We start from the raw sequence: 13,662 nt of genomic DNA on the forward strand, positions 1-13,662 counted from the left end.
CAGATTTTACAGTCCACACATGAGATGTGTCCCCCCCACTCTGCTGTAACCCGCTGCGGTTTATACGAGTGTAAATCCATGCAGAAAAACGGTATGACATCAGCAAGGCGTGCCGGCACTTAAAGGGTTAACCACTCACCGTCTCTCTGATTCTCACACATTCTGACATTTCCAAATCCCAGGAACCCCGAGAAGTATCAGGAAAAACACCAAGACCTTAGACCGAGCTTCTATAAGTGATGTCAGTGCCACAGGGCGGGGCTGTGACCTCAGTACTATTATAGTGCAGTGATGTCAGTGCCACAGGGCGGGGCCGTGACCTCAGTACTATTATAGTGCAGTGATGTCAGTGCCACAGGGCGGGGCCGTGACCTCAGTACTTTTATAGACAGTGATGTCAGTGCCACAGGGCGGGGCTGTGACCTCAGTACTATTACAGGCAGTGATGTCAGTGCCACAGGGCGGGGCCGTGACCTCAGTACTATTACAGGCAGTGATGTCAGTGCCACAGGGCGGGGCTGTGACCTCAGTACTATTACAGGCAGTGATGTCAGTGCCACAGGGCGGGGGCCGTGACCTCAGTACTATTATAGGCAGTGATGTCAGTGCCACAGGGCGGGGCCGTGACCTCAGTACTATTACAGGCAGTGATGTCAGTGCCACAGGGCGGGGCCGTGACCTCAGTGCCACAGGGCGGGGCCGTGACCTCAGTACTATTATAGACAGTGATGTCAGTGCCACAGGGCGGGGCCGTGACCTCAGTACTATTATAGACAGTGATGTCAGTGCCACAGGGCGGGGCCGTGACCTCAGTACTATTACAGGCAGTGATGTCAGTGCCACAGGGCGGGGCCGTGACCTCAGTACTATTACAGACAGTGATGTCAGTGCCACAGGGCGGGGCCGTGACCTCAGTACTATTACAGGCAGTGATGTCAGTGCCACAGGGCGGGGCCGTGACCTCAGTACTATTACAGGCAGTGATGTCAGTGCCACAGGGCGGGGCTGTGACCTCAGTACTATTACAGGCAGTGATGTCAGTGCCACAGGGCGGGGCTGTGACCTCAGTACTATTACAGGCAGTGATGTCAGTGCCACAGGGCGGGGCCGTGACCTCAGTACTATTACAGGCAGTGATGTCAGTGCCACAGGGCGGGGCCGTGACCTCAGTACTATTACAGGCAGTGATGTCAGTGCCACAGGGCGGGGCCGTGACCTCAGTACTATTACAGGCAGTGATGTCAGTGCCACAGGGCAGGGCCGTGACCTCAGTACTATTACAGGCAGTGATGTCAGTGCCACAGGGCGGGGCTGTGACCTCAGTACTATTACAGGCAGTGATGTCAGTGCCACAGGGCGGGGCTGTGACCTCAATGCTATTATACTGTGATGTCAGTGCCACAGGGCGGGGCCGTGACCTCAGTACTATTACAGGCAGTGATGTCAGTGCCACAGGGCGGGGCTGTGACCTCAATGCTATTATACTGTGATGTCAGTGCCACAGGGCGGGGCTGTGACCTCAGTACTATTACAGGCAGTGATGTCAGTGCCACAGGGCGGGGCTGTGACCTCAGTACTATTACAGGCAGTGATGTCAGTGCCACAGGGCGGGGCCGTGACCTCAGTACTATTACAGGCAGTGATGTCAGTGCCACAGGGCGGGGCCGTGACCTCAGTACTATTACAGGCAGTGATGTCAGTGCCACAGGGCGGGGCCGTGACCTCAGTACTATTACAGGCAGTGATGTCAGTGCCACAGGGCGGGGCCGTGACCTCAGTACTATTACAGGCAGTGATGTCAGTGCCACAGGGCGGGGCTGTGACCTCAGTACTATTACAGGCAGTGATGTCAGTGCCACAGGGCGGGGCTGTGACCTCAATGCTATTATACTGTGATGTCAGTGCCACAGGGCGGGGCTGTGACCTCAATGCTATTATACTGTGATGTCATGCTAGGGGGCGGGGCTGTGACCTCTCCACACCTATTAGAGATACTACAGGTAAGCTCTTGACATGATGGGAGCGCTCCTTGAAATCCATATAGGAACACATTCACTCAACAAGGAGCAGGAAAAGAAAACCAGCAGCGCCACTATGCTCTCTATAAGATGATTTATTAAAAACATACATAAAACACTATAAGAGACTCTGTACACGTTACAGCCTGATGAAGGCGACGGCCGACCCTGAAAGGTCAGGAGAAAATCCATACATTTATATAGGAAAGAACACAGACCTCCAGAAGACGTGGAGCCGACTGAACTGGACCCAACCAGAAGAAAACACACAGACATCCAGAAGACATGGAGTCGACCGAACCAGAAGAAAACACAGAGACCTCTAGAAGACGTGGAGCCGACTGAACTGGACCGAACCAGAAGAAAAACACAGAGACCTCCAGAAGACATGGAGCCGACCGAACCAGAAGAAAACACAGAGACCTCCAGAAGACATGGAGCCGACCGAACCAGAAGAAAACACAGAGACATCCAGAAGACGTGGAGCCTACTGAACCAGAAGAAAACACAGAGACATCCAGAAGACATGGAGCCTACTGAACCAGAAGAAAACAGAGACATCCAGATGACGTGGAGCCTACTGAACCAGAAGAAAACAGAGACATCCAGAAGACGTGGAGCCTACTGAACCAGAAGAAGACACAGAGACATCCAGAAGACGTGGAGCCTACTGAACCAGAAGAAAACACAGAGACATCCTGAAGACGTTGAGCCTACTGAACCAGAAGAAAACACAGAGACATCCAGAAGACGTGGAGCCTACTGAACCAGAAGAAAACACAGAGACATCTAGAAGACGTGGAGCCTACTGAACCAGAAGAAAACAAAGACCTCCAGAAGACGTGGAGCCGACTGAACCAGAAGAAAACACAGAGACATCCAGAAGACGTGGAGCCGACTGAACCAGAAGAAAACAAAGACCTCCAGAAGACGTGGAGCCGACTGAAATATATTGGGAAAAAATGTTTTTAGAGAAAAAGCATGATCCAAAATAAAACCTAATCAGACAGTAACTTCATAGATTTCCTGTGGATCCAGAGGAGACGCAGCGCGACATCTGCCCATAAATCCACTCTACAATACTAGACCTAGATGTTCGCCTACAGTGCAACCTAAAGTGCAACACAAGGATTAACCTCCACAGGGGAAATTCAGTGCCTGGAAGGAGAATCTGACGGATCAGCAAGTGAATCCATAATACATGGAAACGCCCAAAAATGAAATGTAAATAATAATGACGGTTTTCTTCCCGATCAGCTCCGTTGTCTCAGACGACCAGGAGACGAGGGATTTACCTGGAAGGATTCTCTGGATGGAGGGGATTCGGGGATGTGTTCCAGAAGGGTTAGAGGCTCTGGATCCTTCTAGTGTGGGGACGCGCTGTGTGAACAGGCCCCTCTGATGTGTGGGCACTCGCTATATCTGGAGCCGTGGTACTTTATTGAATAAAATAAAATATTATATTATTAAAACCACATATTCAAACACATCAATAATAAAAGTACCTCAAATCTATATAGTCACGGTAACACAATGGTAAAAAGGACCTATTAGATATATAAAAAAGCGGATGTGGCCAATAATTCGCATATATGAAGGATAGGAAATATCCGAAACTATCCAAATGTTCAGTCCAATGTCAGCGGAGTGCCATATACAAGAAAAGACGGATGATATTCAGAATTTAGATAGAAACAGTGGATGCGATATCCTCGGCTCTATCGCAGAGACTCGTAGTCTGTATAATTGTAATCGTGGATTCGAATATATTCGCACAGTTCAGGGTAACAGCGTTAACTTCCAAATGGATTATTTGTCGGTTGTATTATAGTTCAGTCTACTCACATAATAGATGTACTAGGCGGCTCAGATCAGCAGTCCGCGGCGTCCCGCGTAACGGTCAGGGTATGATCTCCGCTTGTACGTGTGAGCCTCGACTTCACAATAGGATGGTCTATGATAACCCCCAGTGGGATGGTCTATAACCCCCAGTGGGATGGTCTATGATAACCCCCAGTGGGATGGTCTATGATAACCCCCAGTGGGATGGTCTATGATAACCCCCAGTGGGATGGTCTATGATAACCCCCAGTGGGATGGTCTATGATAACCCCCAGTGGGATGGTCTATGATAACCCCCAGTGGGATGGTCTATGATAGCCCCCAGTGGGATGGTCTATGATAACCCCCAGTGGGATGGTCTATGATAGCCCCCAGTGGGATGGTCTATGATAGCCCCCAGTGGGATGGTCTATGATAGCCCCCAGTGGGATGGTCTATAATAGCCCCCAGTGGGATGGTCTATGATAACCCCCAGTGGGATGGTCTATGATAACCCCCAGTGGGATGGTCTATGATAGCCCCCAGTGGGATGGTCTATGATAGCCCCCAGTGGGATGGTCTATGATAACCCCCAGTGGGATGGTCTATGATAGCCCCCAGTGGGATGGTCTATGATAGCCCCCAGTGGGATGGTCTATGATAACCCCCAGTGGATTTCACAAAGGGTTTTCAATTGAACAATCCGAGTTCCTCATTACTGGCGCCAGCAGTGTCTTTATAGTCCACAGCTCTGCAGATACACGATCAACCTTCAGTGTATTGTCTCCAAGAAGGGTCGGAACTGCGTCCCGCGTAACGGTCAGGGTATGATCTCCGCTTGTACGTGTGAGCCTCGACTTCACAATAGGATGGTCTATGATAACCCCCAGTGGGATGGTCTATAACCCCCAGTGGGATGGTCTATGATAACCCCCAGTGGGATGGTCTATGATAGCCCCCAGTGGGATGGTCTATGATAACCCCCAGTGGGATGGTCTATGATAACCCCCAGTGGGATGGTCTATGATAGCCCCCAGTGGGATGGTCTATGATAGCCCCCAGTGGGATGGTCTATGATAGCCCCCAGTGGGATGGTCTATGATAGCCCCCAGTGGGATGGTCTATGATAGCCCCCAGTGGGATGGTCTATGATAGCCCCCAGTGGGATGGTCTATGATAGCCCCCAGTGGGATGGTCTATGATAACCCCCAGTGGGATGGTCTATGATAACCCCCAGTGGGATGGTCTATGATAGCCCCCAGTGGGATGGTCTATGATAGCCCCCAGTGGGATGGTCTATGATAGCCCCCAGTGGGATGGTCTATGATAGCCCCCAGTGGGATGGTCTATGATAGCCCCCAGTGGGATGGTCTATGATAGCCCCCAGTGGGATGGTCTATGATAGCCCCCAGTGGGATGGTCTATGATAGCCCCCAGTGGGATGGTCTATGATAACCCCCAGTGGGATGGTCTATGATAACCCCCAGTGGGATGGTCTATGATAACCCCCAGTGGGATGGTCTATGATAACCCCCAGTGGGATGGTCTATGATAACCCCCAGTGGGATGGTCTATGATAACCCCCAGTGGGATGGTCTATGATAACCCCCAGTGGGATGGTCTATGATAACCCCCAGTGGGATGGTCTATGATAACCCCCAGTGGGATGGTCTATGATAACCCCCAGTGGGATGGTCTATGATAACCCCCAGTGGATTTCACAAAGGGTTTTCAATTGAACAATCCGAGTTCCTCATTACTGGCGCCAGCAGTGTCTTTATTGTCCACAGCTCTGCAGATACACGATCAACCTTCAGTGTATTGTCTCCAAGGAGGGTCGGAACTGCAAGGATTGGTGGTCCTTAAAGGGAACCTGTCACCTGGATTTGGTGTATAGAGCTGAGGACATGGGTTTCTAGATGGCCGCTAGCACATCCGCAATACCCAGTCCCCATAGCTCTGTGTGCTTTTATTGTGTAAAAACCCGGATTTGATACATATGCAAATTAACCTGAGATGAGTCCTGTCCCTGACTCATCTCACATACAGGACTCATCTCCGGTTCATTTGCATATGTATCAAATCATTTTTTTTACACAATAAAAGCACACAGAGCTATGGGGACTGGATATTGCAGATGTGCTAGCAGCCATCTAGCAACCCATGTCCTCAGCTCTAGACACAAAATCCTGGTGACAGGTTCCCTTTAAGTCCAATCGGGGGGTCCAGTACCAGATGCGTTTCGGGGCTCTTAGTGGCCCCTTCCTCAGTGGTTGACCTCCCCTCCCTAATGTCTCTCCTTTTATAGGACTTCAGTAATCAGTCCAACTCAGGAATGAACCAGGTATTCCTCAAATTCTGAAATGGATCGGGTTCTCCTCAAAATCTGTAGTGGATCTCAATGTTGGGATCTCTTCAAATCAATCACTATTATGGTTTTCAATAAAACAGAATGTCCTCCATAATCCTTTCCATAATTTTCATTAGCTATGCGTGAATCTGGATTGTATATGTCAAGGATACACCAAATATAAAAACCGCACATGCGCGGTATTGATGCGTCTTTGTTGCGTTTGTATGGATCCCTCATATGCACATCTACAAACATATACAAACATCAGCTAATAGGTCACCAGCGTGTTGGGCTATGTTCTATAGCCTTGTTATGATGTACAGAAGGTTTTGCAATGAAAAACGCTTGGTCTCTGCGACCTATCACTTGTGAACCAACCCGTGTTTGTTCATAGGCGGAGCGCACTGGACATTACACCGACATGGCGGGGCCGCTGCCACAAGTTACATGGCTGTGAATCTTATATACTTCTCCTCCCCGAGGTGCCCGCGCCATCCGAGACACTACTACAGCAGGCACGCGATGCACTGCAGCACTTCTACCGTCCTATAGCTCCACCTGGAGAGGAGGCGTTACATGTGGATCTCAATGCAGGAGGCCCTTCAGGTTCTGTCTAAGGCAGAATGGACAATGCTTGGGGGTAACTCTTATATAGAAAGCGCTTCCTAATGAGCGCCGCCTGTAATAGTTCTTGTGACTGATTTCCACCAGCAGGAGGCGCTCATTAAGAAGTGCTTTCTGGGTAAGGGTTACCCCACTATACTCCAAGCATTGTCCATTCTGCCTTAGACAGAACCTGAAGGGCCTCCTGCATTGAGATCCACATGTAACGCCTCCTCTCCAGGTGGAGCTATAGGACAGTAGAAGTGCCGCAGTGCATCGCGTGCCTGCTGTAGTAGTGTCTCGGATGGTGCGGGCACCTCGGGGAGGAGAAGTATATAAGATTCACAGCCATGTAACTTGTGGCAGCGGCCCCGCCATGTCGGTGTAATGTCCAGTGCGCTCCGCCTATGAACAAACACGGCCATGACATCGGAGGGACCTGTTCACACACAGCGTCCCCGCACTAGAAGGATCCAGAGCCTCTAACCCTTCTGGAACACATCCCCGAATCCCCTCCATCCAGAGAATCCTTCCAGGTAAATCCCTCGTCTCCTGGTCGCCTGAGACAACGGAGCTGATCGGGAAGAAAACCGCCATTATTATTTACATTTCATTTTTGGGCGTTTCCATGTATTATGGATTCACTTGCTGATCCGTCAGATTCTCCTTCCAGGCACTGAATTTCCCCTGTGGAGGTTAATCCTTGTGTTGCACTTTAGGTTGCACTGTAGGCGAACATCTAGGTCTAGTATTGTAGAGTGAATTTATGGGCAGATGTCGCGCTGCGTCTCCTCTGGATCCACAGGAAATCTATGAAGTTACTGTCTGATTAGGTTTTATTTTGGATCATGCTTTTTCTCTAAAAACATTTTTTCCCTAATATATTACAGTCGGCTCCACGTCTTCTAGAGGTCTTTGTGCTTTCTTCCGGTTCAGTCGGCTCCACGTCTTCTGGATGTCTTTGTGCTTTCTTCTGGAGGTCTTTGTGGTTTCTTCTGGTTCAGTCGGCTCCACGTCTTCTGGATGTCTCTGTTCTCTTCTAGTTCAGTTGGCTCCACGTCTTCTGGAGGTCTTTGTGCTTTCTTCTGGATGTCTCTCTGTTTTCTTCCGGTTCAGTCGGCTCCACGTCTTCTAGAGGTCTTTGTGCTTTCTTCCGGTTCAGTCGGCTCCACGTCTTCTAGAGGTCTTTGTGCTTTCTTCCGGTTCAGTCGGCTCCACGTCTTCTAGAGGTCTTTGTGCTTTCTTCCGGTTCAGTCGGCTCCACGTCTTCTGGATGTCTTTGTGCTTTCTTCCGGTTCAGTCGGCTCCACGTCTTCTGGATGTCTTTGTGCTTTCTTCCGGTTCAGTCGGCTCCACGTCTTCTGGATGTCTTTGTGCTTTCTTCTGGAGGTCTTTGTGGTTTCTTCTGGTTCAGTCGGCTCCACATCTTCTGGATGTCTCTGTTTTCTTCTAGTTCAGTTGGCTCCACGTCTTCTGGAGGTCTTTGTGTTTTCTTCTGGTTCAGTCGGCTCCACGTCTTTGTGTTTTCTTCTGGTTCGGTCCAGTTCAGTCGGCTCCACATCTTCTGGAGGTCTGTGTTCTTTCCTATGTAAAAGTATGGATTTTCTTCTGACCTTACAGCCTGATGAAGGCGGCGGCCGCCCCCTGAAACATCTTATAGATAGCGGAGCGGCGTGCTTGTTTTTCTGCTCCTTGTTGACAGAACATCTTATTGTGTGGATTCTGGACTCCATCCGGAGGATCCGGGTGAAGCGCAGCAGCCTGACCGGTCCTCTACGGAGGGGAGACCGCGCCATTTCCTAGCGTTCTGCTTGGACCTGCACAGTATTCAGTATCTCACCTTGAGTCCTTACCTGGGAACCCTAAGGTTCCATGAAATCCACAAGCACAGACCAGCACTCCAGGGAGGATGATGGGGCTGCTCCTCCTGTACGTCTGCTGTGCTGGGGGCGATGGCGCACTCGTCTGCACCCTGGCACTGACACAGAGGCCCGATGAGGCACAGTTCCTCGCTGAACCGGTTATTCCTGACACAAGGCTGGCACCAGCCTGGTGGCCCCGAGTTCTGCACACAAGCTCTCAGGGGCCCACCAGACCCTTAGATGTGGCCCAGAAACTCATATCACAGACAGGCATCACTCAGTACTAGGTGTACATCGGGGGGTGTCAAGGGGAACGCTCGGGCCTTTGCCACTGCTGGAGGGTCAGCCCCCAATCTCACACCAAGCTGCTCCCCATCTGGACCCCAAGGTACCGGTCGTCAGCAGCAGGTCCAGCATCATAAACCTTTATTGTATTCACAGTTAGTAATAGCACAGCGTAGCGCCCTCTGCTGCCTGTACAGAGCGGCGGTGGGTACACTCAGTCCTGACCCCCTCAGGCGTCACTCACTGGCTGTTGGGTGCTGAATACAGACCGGAACCTGCCGGGGGAGGGGGGGAAATAACACAAGACACCACCCTCCTGGACACTGCACACGTATGACCCCCGAGCAGCGGTTCCAGGACGTGTCCGTGTGCCGCCGTCACACATACAGGTCAAAGTCCAGGCGGTGCGAATTGTAGAACTGCCCACTGGCGCTGTCCACTCGCCGACAGTACACGCCGTCCGGGAAGTATCCGTCGTCCACCCATTCCTGGAGAAAAAATATATAAAATCAATCGATGTATGACATGTGAGGGGAGGGGCTTAGGGCGGAGCCTCCTACCTGCATCTGGGCGCTGGTGAACGGGCCGTACAGCTCGGCGCCCTCCTTGTTCTCCCACTTGTATTCCCACAGAACCTCATCCGTCGTCTGCGCCACTAGAGAGACAGTCGAGAGTCAGCGTGGTGGTGGTGGGTGACAGTGCCAGCAGCGCCCACAACATCTCATTACCTTCCTTGGTCGCCAGCTTCTCCTCTTCCACCTCATCTGCAAACATGTCGAGGGCGGGCGCCGGCGGTGCCAGAGCGCGCAGCTTGTACGCCAGCTTCTCATACGAGTCCTGGTATACATCATAGACCCCCAGGGCCACCATCTGATCTGCCATGGAGATGAGTCGCTCCAGGGGATCCATCTTCTCGTCCTCCGGCTGTGGATCTGTGCTGGGCTCCTCCGAGGCATGGTCAGTCCGTGTTCTGTCCTCCGCACTGCGCGGACTGGGCTCTGCTGCATCTGGCTGCTCCCGGCTTGGCTTCACTCTCTGCGTCCGGACCCTCTTCCGGGACCCGCTCCCCCCCAGGCGCTGGATGCCTCTGGCCACGGTCTCCCCTGGCTGTAGCACCTTCAGGATCTCCTCCAGGATGTTCTTCATCTCCATGGGAGCACGCCCTTCATCCGAGTCCGACTCCTCATCCACACTGGGGACCGGAGCCTCCCGCTCCTTAATACGGACCTAAGGAAGAGAGAAACGTCAGCGCATAGACGCGGAGAGGCGAGAGGTCAAGCCCCAGATCTCTTACCCAATCAATGTTCTCCAGCCAGTGGTCTCGGATTTGGGCCTCCTTCCGCAAGAAGTAGTTCCCCTCAGAGTCAAAATGCCCCTCCTCCATCTCTTCGTTCAGGTTGAAGGGCGTGATCTGCACCCCCCCCTCCGACTCCAGGGTGGCGTTCTCCTGCCCTGCGCGACAAAGCCAAGATAAGTCACCTTCAGCCGCAGGCGTCACTCGGAGCTCCAGAGCGCCAGCAGCGGCCTTCACCTTCCACATCCTCCGGGGCCAGCATGTTATACTTGGAGGATTCCCCCGATTCCTCCTCTGCCTCGTCCTCCTCATCGCTGTCCAGAGAATGCTTCCCCTTAAAGCGGCTGCCGGGACCCCCGACCGTCTCTGGAAACTGACAGGGAGAGCAGGAGTCAACTACACCGAGCGCCTCAGGAAAGAGCGGGCCACGGCCCCACAAACCCCCCACCACACACACGATCTCCCCCCGGCTGCCGGGGCCCCCGACCGTCTCTGGAAACTGACAGGGAGAGCAGGAGTCAACTACACCGAGCGCCTCAGGAAGAGCGGGCCACACCCCCACAACCCCCCCCCCCCACACACACACAATCCCCCCCCCCCCGACACACAATCCCCCCCCCCCGGCTGCCGGGGCCCCCGACCGTCTATGGAAACTGACAGGGAGAGCAGGAGTCAACTACACCGAGCGCCTCAGGAAAGAGCGGGCCACGGCCCCACAAACCCCCCACCACACACACAATCCCCCCACCACACACACACACACACACACACACACACGATCCCCCCCGGCTGCCGGGACCCCCGACCGTCTCTGGAAACTGACAGGTAGAGCAGGAGTCAACTACACTGAGCGCCTAAGGAAAGAGCGGGCCACGGCCCCACAAACCCCCCACCACACACACAATCCCCCCCCCGGCTGCCGGGACCCCCGACCGTCTCTGGAAACTGACAGGGAGAGCAGGAGTCAACTACACCGAGCGCCTCAGGAAGAGCGGGCCACACCCCCACAACCCCCCCCCCCCACACACACACAATCCCCCCCACACACACAATCCCCCCCCCCCCGGCTGCCGGGGCCCCCGACCGTCTCTGGAAACTGACAGGGAGAGCAGGAGTCAACTACACCGAGCGCCTCAGGAAAGAGCGGGCCACGGCCCCACAAACCCCCCACCACACACACAATCCCCCCACCACACACACACACACACACACGATCCCCCCCGGCTGCCGGGACCCCCGACCGTCTCTGGAAACTGACAGGTAGAGCAGGAGTCAACTACACTGAGCGCCTAAGGAAAGAGCGGGCCACGGCCCCACAAACCCCCCACCACACACACAATCCCCCCCCGGCTGCCGGGACCCCCGACCGTCTCTGGAAACTGACAGGGAGAGCAGGAGTCAACTACACCGAGCGCCTCAGGAAGAGCGGGCCACGGCCCCACAAACCCCCCACCACACACACACACAATCCCCCCCGGCTGCCGGGACCCCCGACCGTCTCTGGAAACTGACAGGTAGAGCAGGAGTCAACTACACTGAGCGCCTAAGGAAAGAGCGGGCCACGGCCCCACAAACCCCCCACCACACACACAATCCCCCCCCGGCTGCCGGGACCCCCGACCGTCTCTGGAAACTGACAGGGAGAGCAGGAGTCAACTACACTGAGCGCCTCAGGAAGAGCGGACCACGGCCCCACAAACCCCCACCCCACCCACGATCACCCCCACTGACCTGATCTCTTTTTCAACTCCTCTCTTATAATAGAATGGCCCAGGCATGAGCGCATGCTCCCCCCTCCACCGCCATAATAGAATGGCCCAGGCATGAGCGCATGCTCCCCCCTCCACCGCCATAATAGAATGGCCCAGGCATGAGCGCATGCTCCCCCCTCCACCGCCATAATAGAATGGCCCAGGCATGAGCGCATGCTCCCCCCTCCACCGCCATAATAGAATGGCCCAGGCATGAGCGCATGCTCCCCCCTCCTCCGCCATAATAGAATGACCCAGGCATGAGCGCATGCTCCCCCCTCCTCCGCCATAATAGAATGGCCCAGGCATGAGCGCATGCTCCCCCCTCCTCCGCCATAATAGAATGGCCCAGGCATGAGCGCATGCTCCCCCCTCCACCGCCATAATAGAATGGCCCAGGCATGAGCGAATGCTCCCCCCTCCACCGCCATAATAGAATGGCCCAGGCATGAGCGCATGCTCCCCCCTCCACCGCCATAATAGAATGGCCCAGGCATGAGCGCATTCTCCCCCCTCCACCGCCATAATAGAATGGCCCAGGCATGAGCGCATGCTCCCCCCTCCACCGCCATAATAGAATGGCCCAGGCATGAGCGCATGCTCCCCCCTCCACCGCCATAATAGAATGGCCCAGGCATGAGCGCATGCTCCCCCCTCCACCGCCATAATAGAATGGCCCAGGCATGAGCGCATGCTCCCCCCTCCACCGCCATAATAGAATAGCCCAGGCATGGGCGCATGCTCCCCCCTCTACCGCCATAATAGAATGGCCCAGGCATGAGCGCATGCTCCCCCCTCCACCGCCATAATAGAATAGCCCAGGCATGAGCGCATGCTCCCCCCTCCACCGCCATAAAGAATGGCCCAGGCATGGGCGCATGCTCCCCCCTCCACCGCCATAAAAGAATGGCCCAGGCATGGGCGCATGCTCCCCCCTCTACCGCCATAATAGAATGGCCCAGGCATGAGCGCATGCTCCCCCCTCCACCGCCATAATAGAATAGCCCAGGCATGAGCGCATGCTCCCCCCTCCACCGCCATAATAGAATGGCCCAGGCATGAGCGCATGCTCCCCCCTCCGCCGCCATAATAGAATGGCCCAGGCATGAGCGCATGCTCCCCCCTCCGCCGCCATAATAGAATAGCCCAGGCATGAGCGCGTGCTCCCCCCTCCACCGCCATAATAGAATGGCCCAGGCATGAGCGCATGCTCCCCCCTCCACCTCCATAATAGAATGGCCCAGGCATGAGCGCATTCTCCCCCCTCCACGCCATAATAGAATGGCCCAGGCATGAGAGCGCATTCTCCCCCTCCACGCCAATAGAATGGCCCAGGCATGAGCGCATGCTCCCCCTCCACCGCCATAATAGAATGGCCCAGGCATGAGCGCATGCTCCCCCCTCCGCCGCCATAATAGAATAGCCAGGCATGAGCGCGTGCTCCCCCCTCCACCGCCATAATAGAATGGCCCAGGCATGAGCGCATGCTCCCCCCTCCACCGCCATAATAGAATGGCCCAGGCATGAGCGCATTCTCCCCCCTCCACCGCCATAATAGAATGGCCCAGGCATGAGCGCATGCTCCCCCCTCCGCCGCCATAATAGAATGGCCCAGGCATGAGCGCATGCTTCCCCTCCGCCGCCATAATAGAATGGCCCAGGCATGAGCGCATGC

General features: G+C 54.4%; 1 protein-coding gene across 1 annotated transcript in view; it reads right to left on the reverse strand.

The window, feature by feature from the left end:
• Positions 1 to 9,066: 9,066 nt before the first annotated feature.
• Positions 9,067 to 13,662, reverse strand: part of CD2BP2 (CD2 cytoplasmic tail binding protein 2) — an 18,581-nt gene continuing 13,985 nt past the window's right edge. Inside the window, exons 2-6 of the mRNA XM_044273027.1 lie at positions 10,474 to 10,771; positions 10,237 to 10,394; positions 9,671 to 10,169; positions 9,503 to 9,597; positions 9,067 to 9,430 (exon numbers count right to left, since the gene is read on the reverse strand). Coding sequence (XP_044128962.1) covers positions 9,320 to 9,430; positions 9,503 to 9,597; positions 9,671 to 10,169; positions 10,237 to 10,394; positions 10,474 to 10,771 — 1,161 coding nt within the window. The 3' untranslated portion in view covers positions 9,067 to 9,319. The remainder of the gene's footprint in view (positions 9,431 to 9,502; positions 9,598 to 9,670; positions 10,170 to 10,236; positions 10,395 to 10,473; positions 10,772 to 13,662) is intronic.

Source organism: Bufo gargarizans, unplaced genomic scaffold (genome assembly GCF_014858855.1).
Source record: "Bufo gargarizans isolate SCDJY-AF-19 unplaced genomic scaffold, ASM1485885v1 fragScaff_scaffold_350_pilon, whole genome shotgun sequence".
In the NCBI taxonomy this organism is placed as follows: domain Eukaryota; kingdom Metazoa; phylum Chordata; class Amphibia; order Anura; family Bufonidae; genus Bufo; species Bufo gargarizans.